We start from the raw sequence: 18,227 nt of genomic DNA, 5'->3' as shown, positions 1-18,227 counted from the left end.
ATATAAAAAAATTGTCTATTATTTTTATCACGTAAAAGTTATTCAACTATGAATTAAATAGAAAAATAAAATCCACTGTTATAAAGTTGGATTTGGATTTGTATAGGCTCAAATCCTTTTGCACGTAAATACATACAGATGGGCCCTATTCGCTTCTCGTAGTACACCGGCAATTCCAGCGTTTGCTGTTTACAGTAAACTGCCGGCAGACCATAGAATCACTCCGGGTGTTGGCAGTCTGATATCAGACCTCAGTCATCCGTCTAGCCCACTGAGGTTGGTCTCCGGGGGGGGGGAGTGCTGTCAAAAGCCAGGCCAATTCAGCACCCAACGCATGCAGTTAATTCAGGGTCGATGGATACTCGATAACACTGACCCTCTCACATCTCACATTCACGCCAATAAATACATTCACTTTCCACACAACCTTCAAACAAGATTATACAAATAACCTTATTGAGGGTCGATGGATATTCGATATTCCGTCACTGACCCTCTCACATCACACGCTCACGATAATAAATACTCTCAACACAAACTCGGCTAATAACTATTATTACTGTACATAACAGAACAACCCCGTTTCCTCCAAGATTCGGGACAGGGGAGCCCAAATACTCGCTTCCGAGTTTAAGCACAATTCTCAAATCGGGTGGCTTTCCTGAGCGATTTTTCTACGAGGAGTCGGCTTCATTGAGGTGAAAGGGACCCACAAAGGAAAAAAGGTAATGGTTTGTCCATCCCAGTTACAGATTATGTAATGAGGAGGAAGAAACAGCGACCCTTATCATCAATAATAGAATAAGCCAGAAGTCTGCAGTGCCTGGAGAGCAAAACCCCTGCTTCCTAGTACCCCCATCATCATCAAACTTCCTATACAGTTATTATATAATGAACTAATTAAAGGAAGATAGAATACTCAACACTACATACAACAGAACAACCCTGTTTTCTCCAAGAATCGGAACAGAGGAGCCGAAACACTCCCTGCCGTGCTTAAGCACAATTCTCAAATCGGGTGGCTTTCTTGCGCGCTCTCTCTATGGAGTCAAAGAATTGCACCCTTCAATTAGGTGGAACATATCTAACGACCTTGCTCTGCATGCCGGACATGCCAATGCTTTGGTATAAAAGTAAGCGTCCGGGTGTTATAAAGTAATGTACATCGAAAATTGTTTAACGCGCAACGATTAATAAATTCACAGTTGACAATACCTAATAAGGCGTTATTAATCAAAACAATAGACAAAAATTAATTAAATCATAGGATGTCAATACAGATTTTAACCTTGTATTGTTGTTTTCTAATCACAGATTGCTTAATATTTCATACCTACAAAGGAACAACAACAGAACTTAACCTTCAGTTTATTAAAGGTAGTCCAATCCAATGCAGAATCCTTCACCCAAGAGAATATGAAATTATTTATAAATAAAGGAAAATGAAATAAATCATATTGTAAAAATATATCTAATACTAAACGTATGGAACCGGTCGTCAAATAATCTTGACCACGCCAAACCTGAAAGTGTAACAACTTAGCCACTCCCATTATGCCGTGGAAAATCAGTCAACGTGACGATATAAAAAAAAGTCTTATATATAATTGTTTTTAATCAGAGTACGATATTTTTTATATTTGTCGGCAAATCTATACTACGGAAGAATCGTAGTACTTCACGTCAGCTTAAGGGAATTTATGGTTGTCTTAAACTTAACGAAATGAAGATGAGACCGGTCTAAATCAGTACTATTAAAAAAGTAAAGCTTTCTTGACTACACCCAATTATTAGGTTGATGCAAAATTAATGCAGGTTTTGAAAATTTGTTTTAATTTCGTAGGTGCTTGTCAGGTAAACATACATCCTAGACGTTGACACGGCGCTCATCACTGTAAGGTCCCGGGTTCGAATCCAGCGGCCCTGCATTCGAACCCGACATACTTACAAATGGGCTTTTTTTCAAAAACACCGGCACCCTGAGGGTTTATATGACCTCTGCTGTTGCGAACCCTCGTAAAAAAAAACAACGTAAATCCTCCATTTTAATTTATGGATTAAAATAAATAATTTTAACTGTGATCTTTTTATACAAAACATTTTCGTTTATATTGAATTTTATAAGAGTGAGGGCCTGTTTAATTAAATATGTCCAAACTAGATTTTCGTTCAACATCAACAGTTTGGGTGGAGGGAAGTATTTCGTCCTGGAGAGTTCGATCTCGAATACAGGAAAGGTCGTGGTGGTACTTCCGTTGTGGGCGATGACCAACTCAACACACTTTGAAGAAAATTACTTAAGACAACACGGTAAATTGCGGAAGAGCTTAGTGTTGATCACTCAACCGTGCCATCTGGAGCAAATTAGTAAAGTAAAAAAGCTCGACAAGTGAGTAGCGAACAAACTAACCGGTCCTAAAGAAATCGACGCTTTGAAATTTGCACGTCTCTTCTGTTGTGCCGCAAAAATGATCCATTTCTAGATCGAATCATCAAGATGAGAAATGACGATAACAGGAAGCGTGCAGGTCAGTTGGACAAAGATGAAGACCCAAAGCACTTCCCGAAACCAAATCTGCATCCACAAAAGGTTATGATGATTGTTTGGTGGTGTACTGCTGGGGTTGTTGACTATAATGTCCTGAATTATGGTGAAACTATCAAATCAGAGAAATATCCCCAAGAAATTGAGACGTCTTTGTCCAGCATTGGTAAATCATAAAGGGTCGATTCTTCTTCACCATTTCGCAGTGCCAACCCTGCAGAAATGTGAGGACTTAGGATATGAAACCTTACCGAATCCTCCATATTCGCCCGGCCTCTCGCCTACAGACTTCCACTTTTTTAGGCATCACTTATAGAGGGATAAAACTTTTAAAGAAAGCGGTGATGCTGAAAAACATCTTCAAAGACTTCATTGTGAGTCGAAATAAAAATTTTTATGTACAAGTTCTATTACAAGTTGGCAAAGTTATATAGATTGTGATGGAAAATATTTCGAATAAATTTTCTTTATCTTATAAAAATGAAAAATAATTTTGACTGCCTTTTCAAAACCTGCATTATTTTTGCACCAGACCGACTTCGCCACTCCCAGATTATTGTCATTGCATTGGCTAACGTAATCAAACGTTCTTACACTGAGAGCGAAGTCACATCCATTGTCTCTTCTGATATTGGTACGAAGCCTTTCGGTGATGAACCGGGCATGCTGCGGGCGCTTTCGTTTGTTTCTTTGTCCATAGCATCCTCGCTGCTTAGTCCAGAATCGTTTTCGACATCCACGCTTCCTTCGTACGTTATCAGTAACGAGCTGGAATAAAAGAAAAAATTAAATTTGAAGATTTAAAAAGAAAAAAAATTGTTTAAGTATTGGTTTTGAAAAACAACTTCAAGGGTTTATTTCGTTATGTCAATAATGCGGTTAACACCCGGTTTAAAAATAAGTATGAGTTAATCTTGTTTTGTTTGTTTCGCTGTTGAACAGTATATGAAAAATTGTAGTTTAGAGTTTTGAAAATTCAATTAACAACGTGATGTAATAAGGGTGTTAATTTGTGTAATTTTATTATATAGGGACTCACCAGGAGTAAAACCTGTAGCTAGATTGTTTTTCAATGGCTTGTCGTAACTTTTCCAGCCTCGTGATTACTTTTCTTATGGCGAGACGGTTGAGGGAAAAACCGTTGTGGAAAAACTTATACAGGGCACCTTTGAAGCCTTCTACGTCCAGCTCCCTGCCCCAGTACTTGTCTTTTTTAACGAACTTCTCCGTGTCAGCCTGGTACACCTGCGGCACAAGTGTCGGGTTGGTGGTGTCGCCAGATAAAACCATATAAATGAAAAATAGCGGTTTTGCATACCTGCATGCCGCACAGTCTGACACCCAAGGATGCGGATGTGCTGGCGGCGCACTTGGCCATCTGCTTGCTCCGCTTTTCAGCAGAGGCGTCGTCCCCGTGCTGTCTCGTGCCCATCTTGAGGTCGAGTATGCACGGCCTTGAATATCTACTCGTGATGTTTTCGAGCAGCAGAAAATCTACAAGTTGCGAGTCAAGGCAAATAGAGTTTGTTACTTAATTACATCATTTTATATTGATAAGATAGTTCGAAAATAAGAAAAAAGCCTGAGGTTAAATATGGCTAGTTAGACATTTCTACTCCAACTAAACTACCTTGAACTACCTCAAAAACACATATTTTTTAAAAAGTAAAATAAAACCACGATCTAACAGCCTAATTATCATTAATTCTTTCATTGAATTAATCTTTTTTTGTGAGGTTTTGGTTGAAAAGAAAAAGTTAGTGTCATGAGCGGGAGTCGTACCCACGACCTTCGGCTGGGGGTTCGAATCCCGCTCTGACACTAACTTTCTCATTTCAACCAAAATCTTAAATAAAAAGATTAATTAATTGAAAAAAGTATTTTTTGTCAATAGACCACTAAATAAATGGATTTATCATTAATCTGTGAGCTGTCAGTTTAGGCATTTTTCATGATCAATGGTCAGTCTGTGCGTTATTCTGTCAGTTGTGTCCTTTTATAGGGTGTAGAAACTTCAGATGGAACGCAAAGCCATCGGTGAAGATGGAAGACGTCGAAAAGCGTCTAATAGACCAAAACAGGTTCATAGAAAACAACTAGATCGCCAAGAAGAATTCTTGCAAGAATTATGATAATCAATCTAGATTTTTGGATGTATAAATCAAGACGAATATAGCACATATGCAAGTATAATCAGCACTGAGACTAGTAATTATAAAACAAAATTTTAGTTGGAAGCTTTGAAAAACTTTACTTTTCCGAGATATAACCAGTTTTCTATTTTATTTTTTGTGTTTGGAACTTTTCCCTTAAAGTACTTTATTTTGTTATGCTACATTAAAATAAATTATCAGAAATTTGAATTTGAATATGTGGTGGTGTCGAAAAAATACCGCACTCAGCTTGTTTTAATATAGACTTTTCCATTTCGCAATAAAAATTGTACAGTTTTAAACAATCACCAGCACGGTTGAAATAGTTTTTCTTTAAATTTTATAAATTCAGTAAGTTTAAGGTTTAATATAGTTTAGCTTAAATTAAAAATCGATTATGTCTTATTAAAATAGTTAATTAAAATGAAATGTAGTTTAAAAATATATAAGCTGGGTTTGAAATTGGTTGACTTATTCTTTTATTTATTAAAATCTACATAAAAGTTTATTATGTTAAAAATCACACATTTTGAGTTGAAATTCGAAGTAAAGGATACATTGTTTGCTGGACGTTTCCAGGTGCTGGGTGCCATTCTTCATCACTTCATTGACGCTCTTGTTCCTGCGGACTTTCATCCTAAAAAATACAAACAGACGGCAAAGTTGAAGAAAAGGGCGAAACCGTACAGTCAATTTGTGAGAGTAATACAAAATGGTTAAGACTATGGATCTAGACCCTTAGATTTTCTTCTGCGCCGATAAACCAGCCGGGTGCGCCTCAGGGCCATGTCTCACCAGCGAAAAAATATCCGGAGGTGAATCCAATCTAAAAGTTGATCAATTTCAATACAGGACATGGTGAAGGATTGATATTAAAAGAAAAAGAGTGGAAGGAAAAGGACCCCCCATTTTTTTTTCCATCGGATCGGGGAATTTTTGATTTTTGGACTGAGGGAATCGATTGAGGCGTCCACCATTGAACGGATTTAAAAAATATGTATCGTAGGTTGGATAAATAAATCTATATCTACCTCAAGACATCGTCCCTTTTCCTCTTGGTCGGTCTAGTGGAGTCGTCCCGAAAACTAGGACTGTACCTTTTTTCTAATTTTACATCTCCAGTCCCCTGCATTACACCTGAAACAGCGTTTGGCGACTCGTTAAATTTGTGAGACTTTTCGTCTTTTCTGTTACAGCGAGTTTTTAGCAAATAAAATATCATTTATATAAGTTTAAGATGTTTTATGATTTGTGATGAATGATAAATGTTGAAACATACCAAAGCATCACTCACACTTGTTTTAAATAATAAAAAATAAAGAAAATATGTCATATCCTTTTTCTGTACAATTTTAAAATTACACAAAATGGTAAAATGTTTTGTAAATTATAATCTTATCAAATAAAAGGGTCAGAAAAAATATATGCCTTCTTTTATAATTTCAATCCTTGTGTTTTCTTATTTTTAAACGCTGAGAAATTTATTAAAATAAACTAGACATATTAAATAATTATTATATAAATGTACAAAAGTCGGTCAATCTCATATAAAAGTCAATTCACGCAAATAATTTATAATTAAGTGCAGATTGCAGAAAATTGAACAAAATTGAACTGGAAAATATACAAATTATATTAAAAATAAATAAAAGAAAAATAACAAAAAATAGCATTGTCTTAGAAAAATATTGTGTGTTTGTCAGAGCGTGAGTTTTCCCGAATAAGACAGACACAATAAATTTTATGTATTTGCTAGAGTATTTTATTATTTTACAAGTGTTGACACGCAAGTTGTCTGTTGTCTGATAAGTTTGAAACTTCACATTTCAAGGTATAATATTAAAAGTGGGAATCACAACGTTGAACTGTGATTATAATGATTTTTTCAAGACATCACTATCTAGGAAAAACGGAAAAGGTCAAACGAAATTTTCTTGAAGATGTACTTTTCTAATCATATTGGTACTTCCATTTCTCAGCAATAGTTAGTGTACAGCCACAAGAAGATTTTTAAAAGAGCGAAGTTTTTCAGTCATTATTTGCAAGTGTGTGAACACGTTACTTATTTTGGAAATATAATTTTTTAAATTGATATTGAGCGACGAGACCATCAATAATATTGGTCAAAACGAAATATACGGTTTTATGTTAATATTTATATATTTCTAATAAAACCGCTATAGTTCTTATGAAGAAGCCGCAAGAGATTTTTATGAAACGTTTTTCAAAATTTGAAACTATTTCTCGGAAATGGCTAAAGTTAGTGAAAAACAAAAAGTGATTTCTAAAGAAAACAGTTTTTTTAATTGATATTTGAGCAGTTCTCAGAAGTGGCGTGTACGTCCACAAGAGATCTTTTTGAAAAGTTTTTTTAAATCGACATTTGGAATTTTATTTATGAAAAAAAAAAAATTAGTTACAATTTGACACAAGAGATTTTTATGATTATTTTTGTTGTCGACTTTTGGAATTCTATTTCTCAGAAATGGCTCAAGTTAGTGTATGACTACAAATGATTTCAACGAAAATGCCTTTTTAAATTTATTTTTGAGCATTTCTCAAAAATGACGAGTACGTCCACAATAGATGTTTTTAAGTCGACATTTGGAATTCGATTTCTCAAAAAAAGCTATTGTTTGCCACAAGAAATTTTCATGAGATGTTTTACTCTGCCGATGTTAGGACTTCCATTTCTCACAGAAACGGCTGAAGTTAGCGGCCTAAGAGATTATGCTTGAATTTCTCATAAATTGCTCGAATATGAAAACAAGACATTTCAAGATTATTCTATGGTAGGTTCAGTAAACTACAAGAACAAAACTCATTATAGTTGACAAATAGTGGACAAATATATATTAATTAGGATATAAATTAATACAAAATATTCAAAAACTAATAAATAAAATATATCAACAAATGTAAATTTTATCATGTCAAAAACTGTTTCAACGCACTTAATCAAATCAGACCCATTTAGAAAATTATGACTAATTTTTCCAGTAAATAAAAATGGATTTTAAGATAATTCAAAGGAAAAAGCATAAGTATTTATCTTTCATAAGGGAAATTTTAATGTGCAGATTACACTGATTCACATCTCAATCTAGCCGAGATGAAAATGGGGGGGGATTTAATGATTTAATGATCCTCATGTTCTGTAACGTTTTTTGACTTATTGAGAAAACATAAAAAGGAGCATGAAGTGATACTGATATCGTAATCGATTATAATTTATATCGAGGCAACGGTTATTTTTTTAGAGCGGAAATATTATGTTTTCTGTCCTTATTATGTCAATTTATGTTGTATGTATGTCATGGGATGTACATAGCTTCCATCAAAAGGTAGGTTGAGTAATTGAAGCAACAATTGTCGATGTAATAAATAATAAAAAATTCTAAAAATATTAAAATGATGAGTAATTTTGATGTTTCTTTCAAATTATACTAGGTGAATTTAAAAAAATAAAATAAAATAAACATAGCACAGATAACCAGAAAAAGGATAGACAGAATGAAAAGAGTTTTATTTAATAAAAATAACACATTTCTAGAACCTGATTTTTACGATTTGAGGTGACAAGTCAAAAAATCTGAAATTCTAGAAATGATGTTTATCGACATTTCCAATCATTTTACTCGTTGAATTACATTTGTAAAGAGACGTTTCACTGATTTCTATGTTGTAAATATGGCTCAAGTCGAATAAAATGATTGGATTAGTTTTTTTTGCTAATAGTCTAGATTGAGGGTGGTATACGAACCACTGAGGAAGTTCCAGGTTTGAGAAGCGGTGAGAGATCGTGTGGATGTTCGTTGCCTGATCGACCTCCTTGGGTACCAACCACTTCCAGTGTTCTCTCACAATGTGAACACCAATGTGATTTACATAACCGTTTTCTGCACATGAGCATATAGCATCTCACCAAGGGGGTAAGGAGAAAGGGAGTTGTTTTGTGAGTATGTGTTTTTTTTAGATAAAAAGAGAAACCTATCTCTTGGGGGGGTTTTAAATTTTGAAATAATAGACATAAAAGGTATATAGGAGCTCCTCACTCTCTTCATGAAAGGAAAAAGGGAAAAGGGAAGGAAAAATAATATAAAAAAAATCACTCACAAAATTAAAAAAAAAAAAAAAAAAAAAAAAACCGCACCACTCTAAAATTAACTTTCATCCAAATTGTGAAACTTGGAAAAAATGATCAATTTTTTTTAAATTATAAACAAATAGGTAGGTAGGTAGGTTTTTAAAATATTGCTAAAAAAATATAATTTTTCCAAATGACACAAGAATGAAAATAATGAATAATGAATTTCTGAGTCCTTCTTTTTTTCTGCATGTTCCTGAAGAAGGCCAAATTTCATAAAAACGTCACTTACCCTTGTATTTCGGGACGAAGAGTTTGATGTCAGCGGGAATGTTCTGGTAGAACTCGAGTTCCCTTTTGTTGAGCGGTTTGCAAATCGTTCCTTCGTCGAGGAGCAAAAGCCTAGTATGACCTCCAACCTAAAACAGAAGAAAAGAGAAATGAAGTAATTTAAAAATTGAGAGAGCCAGAGAGAGAAAGAGAGAGAGAGAGAGAGAGAGAGAATGTGTGTAAGATCTCAAAAGAAAATTTAAGAGGTTAAGCTGGGTATGGATTTCAGTACCACTTCGTGACAGAATTTTGATCTAGACCACTGAGATACTTAAAAAAATGGGCCTTGGGGATTTTCCGATAAAAGGTTCAACGATTTTAAAAAAAAACTATACAATAAAACCTGCTTGCACTATCGATGAAATATATATTATTAAAAAGGACCTCAAACAAGACGACAGTACATTAATTAAATCCTTTTAAAAAGATAGTTCCTACTCACAGTAAGTTGTTTTTAAATCTTTATTATAAATTAAGATTTTTATGCACAAAAATCAACAAATCAATCTGGTTCAATTCCCAATGGGATGAATTCGATTATGATACGTTATCAAAAGTTAAATTTATCATTGATAAAAAACAAAACAAAGTATATTAGATAAAAAATTAAAAACTTAAAGTACGGTACACTTAAAAATAAAAATACTCTTAAAGACCAAAAAAATTTTACCCAAGGGTTATAAACTTAACAAACGTGGTACTAAATAAAGAAGAAAACAATTTATTAAACAAAGGCTTTAAGTTTGTCCCAAAAACAGAATTGGATAAAAAAAAAAAAAAACTTCTATCCCTTGGTTCATCGGTAGATTGTTGAAACATAAATACAAATATAAAATATAAATGTGCTGAAGTAATTAAACAAAAAAACTTGGAAAATCTAGTCAAAAAATCAAATATTTCCATGTACTATTAGGTCTATTGATAAAAAGTTAAAAAGTAACAACAATGTTATTTTAAAAGCCGATAAAGGAAATAGTATAGTTATCAATCCATTTAGTATAGGTAGTAAGAGCAGGGGACTATTGAGCCGAAGGTCGTGGGTTCGAATCCCGCTCGTGACACTGACTTTTTTTATGTCAACCAAGACCTTACCTAGAAAGAATAATTAATTGAAAGAAGTAACTTGGTCAATTGACCACTAAAACGTAAATGGATTAACATTTAATAAGTAAAAAAATTATCACTTCACTAAACAGCTCCTCATGGCCACTTCATAAGTCGCTGAGAATCGAATCCTGATTTCACGACATTTGAAAATGGCAAAAAGAGTAAAAATTCGATCGGTTTGTAGGTTGAGAAGGAGAGTTGGTGTCCGAGAGGATCGAAGTCACGATAGCTCAAGTGGTAGAGCAGCGGCGTATTGAGCCAAAGGTCGTGGGTTCGAATCCCGCGCGTGACACTGACTTTTTTATCCCAGCCAAGACCTTACATAGAAAGAATAATTAATTGAAAGAAGTATAGTTATCATTGAACATCAAAATTACGTTTCTAAAGTTGAATAATTTCTAAATAATAACGAGTGTAAAGAAATAAAAAAAAGATCCCACCTTAAAATTAAAAACTAGAGTTCAAAAAGCCATAAAAAATAGTGACTTTTTATTCTCAGAAAACCCCTCTCTCCCAAAAACCCCAATGTTATACGGTACGGTGAAAATTCATAAGGAAAACAAACCTATAAAACCAATAGTGTCCTTTTATGATTCCCCATGCCATAAACATGCAATTACAATTGATAAAATAATCCAAACTCACACCAATTTCTAACCTACATTCGGTATTAATAATTCTTTAGAATTGATAAAAGAATTAAATTACATCAATATACAACAACTGTGTTTTAGTGTCTTTTGTTACTAATTTATTTACAAATATCCCTGCTGAAAGTTGAAAACAAACTACTGTGGGTAGAAACTATCTTTTTAAAAGGATTGAACACCGCACTCACTCCACTATTCATCATTTCTGTACATTAATTAGTTTCTTAGCATTGAAACGGGAATAATTTCAAGGTGCGAGCATCGTTAATTTCATTGAATATCAACAGCTATTCAAGTGAAATAGTAGGACATAGGCCCAGGTAAGGTATTGTTTTATTATTACATTGTAGGCCTTGGCAGTATATTTTTGAATCAGAACGATGCTCAAATTTGGAAGGGTTTTTTTTCCTACGCAGTCCTTTATTTATTTGGTTTGTTACATGAGATTTATTGTACTGTTTAAAAAAAGAAGAGGAATCGTAACCGGGTCAGATCAAGGTCCGTCCGATTCTCGTGTTCGATTTTCCCCTTTTATTTTTTATTAAAAAAAAAGATTAGCTAGCGGTAAAACCAAATTTAATGATAACGCATCTGGCCATGCAGTAAATTTAAAAATTAAGAAAAAAAAATTCACCGGACTCCCTTTATCCGGAGTTTCTTAAAATAATGAGGAGGAAAAGACATCAGAGCAAAAATAAAATTTCCCTAACAATGTCTTCCTTCCTTGTTTTTGTGAATTTAAAAAGTAAAAAAGGACAAATTTTCGCCAAGAGATTATGCAGTTTACAAACCAATTATCTTAATTTGGAAATGAACTCATAAGTAATCTTTAAAATTGGAGATAACGCGATTTTCCGAGGTCAAAAGACGTTTAAAAACTCTCCAATTGTTGATTTTTAATCAAGGTTCAAACCGGTTAAAATGTAATCGTCCTAATTTTCCTTGGATAATATAGATATATTTTAACTTCACTGGTTTAATCAACTGGTTACGTCGGATATTAAAACGTTATAATTGGTTCGCTTTGAATAATTAAGTACCTGGTTGTTGAGAGGAAGTAGTGCGACTTCATCTTGGTCTATATCAAGGAGTTCCTGACCAATCCTTTTTCCTTTATCGATCTCGCCCATTCCCCAATCCCCTGGAAGGTAGACCATGCCGAGAGCCAGCTTATTTAACCTGGAAACAAAGAAGAAAAAAAATCAATTGTGGCATGTCTTCAACTAAAATTTATTATCCTTAGGTATTGTAGACCTAATGTAATCGGGTTTGACACAATGACACAAGGGTCAATGCGATCCGACAGGCTTTATATTAGCCGGGAGGCCTTGAAATGCCTGGTGAAAATAAAATTGAAAAGGGCACAAAGAGGAAACCGAAATACGTTACAAGATTTTAAATGATTCAACATTGGTAATAAAATCATCTTCCTCCTGCGTTCTTCCTACCTGTTTTTGGGCCGCCTGCCAGAACGGATTTACCTCGAGAATCAATTGTCAAGGCAATTTGAAATCGTATTAGGAATAGGAATAATAAAAGAATTGAGTTTGGCGTTGTACACCAAAACGGCGAGTGGAAAATACTGCGATTGTTCCTACATTGACGTGGAAGATGTTTCGTGTGATTATTTTTAGCTTGACGTCTTTTATTTTCCGTTATCTCATACTTCGCCCTGACGTTTTCCGTACGAAAAAAGTAAACACGACACTTTCTTATATTGCACGATTTTCCGGATTATTCTTAAACCGACTTTTTTCTGAAAAAAAAATTTATCATCGTTCTCAATTCCTATGGGTTTAACTCCGGCTAGACAGCCTTGGATAATAATCGTTATCAAAAACTCTTCAGTATAATTTAAACACATTTGCAATTACTATGTAAATTTTGTTAGTTTAAAAAGACGTTTTATCAACTACATAGTTTATAAAACGTTTTTAACCGGGCAAGTATCAATTTATTCTAGCCAACCTTCGACACATCCTTGCATGAGACAGATTTTCAACAGTTTCCTATTAAACAAAATCAAAATTTCGAAAAGTTTTCAAAATAAAATAACCAATGATGATGAAAAATAAGAAATAACGAAAGAGAGGAGAAAAGTAGTGAGTGATTACGATATTGATTGATTGATTATCACTCGAGGTTTGGTCTCTAGGTCTTACACCTAAAGTGAAATTACTAAATTAAAATTAAATTGTAAGGGTTTTACATTATAAACTTAAGTAACAGTTGTAAAGATACATTATCAACATCTAAACATGACAATCCTAGAACTTAATTGAGGAAAAAAGAAAAAGAGAGAAAAAATCAATATTACAGTTTAATATTTTTACACATATTTTGATATACAATATTTTTTTAAGTTTTTAGAGAGAGAGAGAGAGAGAGAGAGAGAGAGAGAGAGAGAGAGAGAGAGAGAGAGAGAGTATTAGACGGAAAGAGAGTGTTGTTTCAGGGAGAAAGAGAAATAAAAAAAAGAGAGAGACAGAGGAGACAGTGAGATGGAAGAAGAGAAAGGAGGACAAAGAAAGAGAGAGGCAGAGGAGATAGTTAGAGGGAAGGAGAGAAAGGGGGAAAAAGCAAGAGAGCCAGAGGAGACAGTGAGAGGGAAGGAGAGAAAGGAGGACAAAGAAAGAGAGAGACAGAGGAGACAGTGAGAGGGAAGAAGAGAAAGGAGGACAAAGAAAAAGAGAGACAGAGGAGACAGTGAGATGGAAGAAGAGAAAGGAGGACAAAGAAAGAGAGAGACAGAGGAGACAGTGAGCAAAAAATAGATACGACGTGCAGGTAGGGTAGAAAAGAGAAAGAGAAAGAACTCTAGAAAGGGAGAAAGAGTGGGGAAAACTGAAAGAAAGAGAGGAGAGGAAAGAGAGTGATGTATATAAACATATTAACATGTATTTAAATGATGTTATTCGATTACTAAAACAACAGTATTTTATTACTCATAGAATTGTATAAAATTAAAGAATCCAAAAGAAACATAATATATACCTAAAACAATAGAACTGAAAATAGTCAATATTTCAGAGTTATTTCACATCTTCTGTCTTCTTACATGCACTGGTCCATCATATGTTCCAAATTTCCGAAACAAATGAGTATTAATTCATTAATTTAGGAGGCCATGTGGATCTTGCAAATTGCATTTTGTTTTAGATACATATTATGTTTCTTTTGGTTTCTTTAATTATATACAATTCTACGATTAATAAAATACTATTGTTTGAGCAATTGACTAACGCCATTTAACTCAGAGTTAGAAATTGAATTCTGTCTTCTAACATTCACTGGTCCATCATATGTTCCAAATTTACGGAACAAATGAATATTAATTCATTAATTTAGGAGGCCATGAGAACCTTACAAATTGCATACACACAGACCCACTATATATAAACTTAACCGGGCTGTTCTGTGCCATGCCAGAAGTTCTGAATCAGTGGCAGGCCTTCTCGCACATAGTCCAGCTTCTGAAAGTCTTACAGTGCATACTGACAGGAACATCTTTTTGAAGTCATTGTTTGTTATCAACAGCGGTACAAATGTCGATTGCGGAATTCATTCGAAACAATAAAACGATCATCATGTGACACGATGGCGACATCGGACTTTCGAACAGTTGTTCTGTTAATGTTAAGCACTCTGGCCTCATAAACTTGGCTTCTTCCATCTTCCAACATTGATCGTAGCCGAATCTGTACCAGTTAAAACCATCACTCAAACAAATTAGAACCTTAAAAATGGTAAAATAAAAAAAAAATCAAACCACCGGGAGTAGAATGAAACTTTATACAAAATCCAACAAAAAAGAGGTTGACTATTCAAAGATTTATTTACACAAAAATAAAACACACGGTTAACAACTTCTGCTTGGTTTTGACCTCTTGATATCTTTTCTGTTTATATCCATGACTATTAGCCTGTATTCAAACAGCAGAAAGATTAAGGAAGTTTCAGCTAACTGTACACTTACATTAAACTAAGGATTTATTGCCAGGTTTTGAATCTGATACAGACTACTAAAAACGCTATGGCATATATTTTTCACTTGGACGTTCTAACTTAATTTTTCATGCAGTTCTGTACCTTTTACTTTTTCGGCGTATATAATGTCTTCATTTTCTACAATAATTTTTGGAATAGAAGCATTTTTGAGTTGATTAATTCTAGCGTTTCAAATAATTATTGAGAGGGAGAAAGAAAGAAAGAAAGAAAGAGAGAAAGAGAGAGAGAGAGAGAGTGAAGGAAAGAGAGAGTGTGAGAGAAACAGAGATAGACAATGAGAGAAAGGAAGAGTGTGAGACAATGAAAGAGCGAGAGAGAAACAGAGCGTGAGCGAAAGAGAGAGAGAGAGTGAAGGAAAGAGAGAGTGTGAGAGAAACAGAGATAGACAATGAGAGAAAGGAAGAGTGTGAGACAATGAAAGAGCGAGAGAGAAACAGAGCGTGAGCGAAAGAGAGAATTAAACGCTCGAATTAAACATAATTGGAATGTTTGATTTATCTATTAACCAAGATAAATCAAATTGCTGTAGCTTTTTTTCAAATGTATAATCACTGATGCTAAAAACAATTTGGAACTTGAATTACAATGTTTAACGTGTAAAGATCAAATCTCGGTGCTGCACTCTGCGGTTTCGTTTTAAAACACACTTTCTTCTTTTTAGTTTTCTAATGGCTTTGTGTACATTGCATATTAGCCAAAGAACGTAATACATATGCGTATTTTTGGGGGGGGGGCGGTGGAGGGTTGCGTAAAAAAAAGGGGCAGGGGCGACGATGGGAATCGAACCCACGACCGCGGGTGTACGAGCCGAGAGTCTATCACGCTGGCTCTAAAACACCTTCACAGCAATGTATTTTTTTGCATACTAAATTTTGTGACACAAAAAAAGGTAATGGGTGTAAATGCTCAATATTTACATCTCTATTTATGAATATTTTACAGGGTTCATGAAAAAAAAATTAAACCCTGGTGTGCTTTAAATGTGCTAATATTGAAAACCTATCTGACAGATTTTTCCGGGCAATGTAGTTTTATCAAAATTTTATTTATATATTTAGAAATGGCTTTATTAAGAGAAATCTGTTGTAAAAGAGAAATAGTGTTGTTACCTGTATGCAGGGTGTATCGGTTCTGATTCGTGGGAGTCTTTGGTCAAGGAGTGAATCGTTGCGCTTCCTGTTCACATCAAGGAAGGAAGCAATAAAGAACAGGACACGATTTAACTGCCGGTACAAATCGAAGAGAAATCCTATTTTCCGTTGTTTTCTTTTTTTTTAAAAGAGCCTAAAACATGTGATGTGCCAAACTGGCGAAACTGTGCGGCCCGTCTCGTTCTCTCGATCGTTCATTCCTTTCCTATCCGGATTTTGCGGACGGACGTAGATTAAAAAAGAAAAAAAATCAACTAACTTTCCAAATTTAAACTATTTCGAACTTGCGTTTTTACAGCTGAGTCGGCGGGACGGAAACAGCCGCGGCTGGGTGAAAGTGTGCCAGTTCGGACAAAATTGCATTGTGACCCAACGTTTCATAACAATTGCTGACATTTCTCACAAACGTCCTAATGAGAAACGATAAAAAAGGCAACTCGTGCAATGCGAGTCTGTAAACTGTAAGGTATTTTTATTATCTTATCTTTGTCTATCTTTGTATCACTAGGAGGAATTCGTATGAAAACACGTTGAGGAACTTTCGGTCAGCTCTTTCATAATAAAGAACAAAATTATATGAAAAGATCCACCCAAGTCGTGTATTCTATTTTATTTAAACACGATCCTTTATCTTTTTACTGATAGTTTTATAAATGCTTTAAAAATCACAAGGTTAAAAAAACATACTTAAAATTTTGGGCAATTTCCGTTCGTTGGCGTTCGACGCCGACCAGAAAGGTAAATATTTATCCGTCGAAAAATAGCCACGTTCGTCAATAATTCAAACAGAGGGCCCTGTGTTTTGGGCATCAAAAGAGGACCCAGTTAGGGTCGGATAGAAAATAAAACAAGATTTCCTGTTCTGTTTTGTTCGAAGGGGTAAACAGTGTAAAATTCCGTTCGTTGCGACTGTTTTTTTTCTCCATTGAAAAACAATCAACAAACGAAATCTTAAATAGACTGAATGCGTAATAGAAGCGTAAAAATAAGCTTGGTTGTTACATAAAATTCAATAAAATATCAGCTGTTAAGTTTTGTAATGACCAAGTATGGATTTTAACGCATGAAATACCATGGAGAAACCTCATTACCTAGGATTATAGGATCACGATTTCTGGTCAAGTATCTCAATAATTAATCTTTATGTAAGGTATTGGTTGAGATAAAAAAGTCAGTGTTATGAGCGGGATTATGGACTTTACATACTTATGCTCCTCTATATGAGTCGAGAGTCCACAACGGCTGATCCTTCAGCGTGAATATTGAGGATACTTTTTTTTCAATTGTTGTCTATATCCAATACAGCTGCACCAACTCCTCTCTGCGTTTTGAAGCCATTAGTACAGATTGTGTGGACTGCTGAGGTGCGTCCAATTTTGATAAAATTCCTTCTTGAAGGCCCTTAGGAGACTATTTTTGGGGCGAATGCGTATAGAATCCGTGGGGGAATCCGTCTGTGCAGTAATTATGTACTTTCCAACGCAAAGTCCCATTACGTATGGAAATAGGAATGTTTCCCCCCTTGAGATTGCTGGTATAACGCGCTGTGCCAGAAGGGGGGATGATTTTCTACACCTGGCCTTTGTTACCAGGAGAAGTCGAGCGAGTGTAAGGGACCTCGGTCCATTCATTTCGTCTCTGAAATCTTCGCTGCTGGCCTGGCCACGGAGAAAATGTAAGTAAATGGGAGCCGCAAAGTATATAAAACGAAAGAGGAGCCGAAAGGTAAAACCAACTGGAAACCGCAAAGGAAAGAAAAATAAGTCGAAACCGAAAAGTGAATAAAACAAACGGCTATCCCAAAAACAATTTCCAAATGGAAACCGCAAAGGCATATTTCTCCAAGGTGGCCTGAGCAGAGTGGCGGAGTAATGTCTCTAGGCTCTGGGGGCGGCGGTTGGCTCTATATATTAGGGTCCCCGTCGCTCACCAAAGGGCAACCAACGAGGTGAATGAAACTGATTAACTAACCTCATAGTCGTCAATGTCACCGAACTCGTGTGGGAGAAGACTCTAACAAGTACCGGAGTGGGTGTAGGAACAACCCTTAAGTAGTAACAGGCACCTGCGGGAGCCTGCGAGAGCTTGACTGGGCTTCCGAACCCACGAAGGACCATTTTGCGAAGAAAGGGTGCCTATGACGGCGGGTGGTTCGACGGGTGCCTCGTGCCCTGTCGGCTATCTGACCGCTCTGGG

At 35.2% G+C, this 18,227-nt stretch overlaps 1 protein-coding gene across 4 annotated transcripts in view; it reads right to left on the bottom strand.

Annotated features, from left to right (window-relative positions):
* Nucleotides 1-18,227, bottom strand: part of LOC106672039 (inositol hexakisphosphate kinase 1) — an 82,598-nt gene that overhangs the window by 1,729 nt on the left and 62,642 nt on the right. For 3 of the 4 annotated variants that reach the window (XM_014403131.2, XM_014403130.1, XM_014403133.2), the window contains 7 exons: nucleotides 11,913-12,051; nucleotides 9,078-9,204; nucleotides 5,730-5,835; nucleotides 5,256-5,335; nucleotides 3,864-4,039; nucleotides 3,585-3,790; nucleotides 3,140-3,313 (listed from right to left, as the gene is read on the bottom strand). In XM_014403131.2, coding sequence (XP_014258617.1) covers nucleotides 3,140-3,313; nucleotides 3,585-3,790; nucleotides 3,864-4,039; nucleotides 5,256-5,335; nucleotides 5,730-5,835; nucleotides 9,078-9,204; nucleotides 11,913-12,029 — 986 coding nt within the window. In that variant the 5' untranslated portion in view covers nucleotides 12,030-12,051. Of the gene's footprint in view, nucleotides 1-3,139; nucleotides 3,314-3,584; nucleotides 3,791-3,863; nucleotides 4,040-5,255; nucleotides 5,336-5,729; nucleotides 5,836-9,077; nucleotides 9,205-11,912; nucleotides 12,052-15,989; nucleotides 16,595-18,227 lie in introns of those variants that run through there. The other variant, XM_014403132.2, reaches the window with a different exon arrangement.

The sequence above is a fragment of the Cimex lectularius genome, unplaced genomic scaffold, assembly GCF_000648675.2.
Source record: "Cimex lectularius strain Harlan isolate CLEC.00 unplaced genomic scaffold, Clec_2.1 scaffold362, whole genome shotgun sequence".
NCBI classification, from domain to species: domain Eukaryota; kingdom Metazoa; phylum Arthropoda; class Insecta; order Hemiptera; family Cimicidae; genus Cimex; species Cimex lectularius.
The sequence above is the reverse complement of the archived record's forward strand: the minus strand, read 5'-3'. Positions and strand labels throughout refer to the sequence as shown.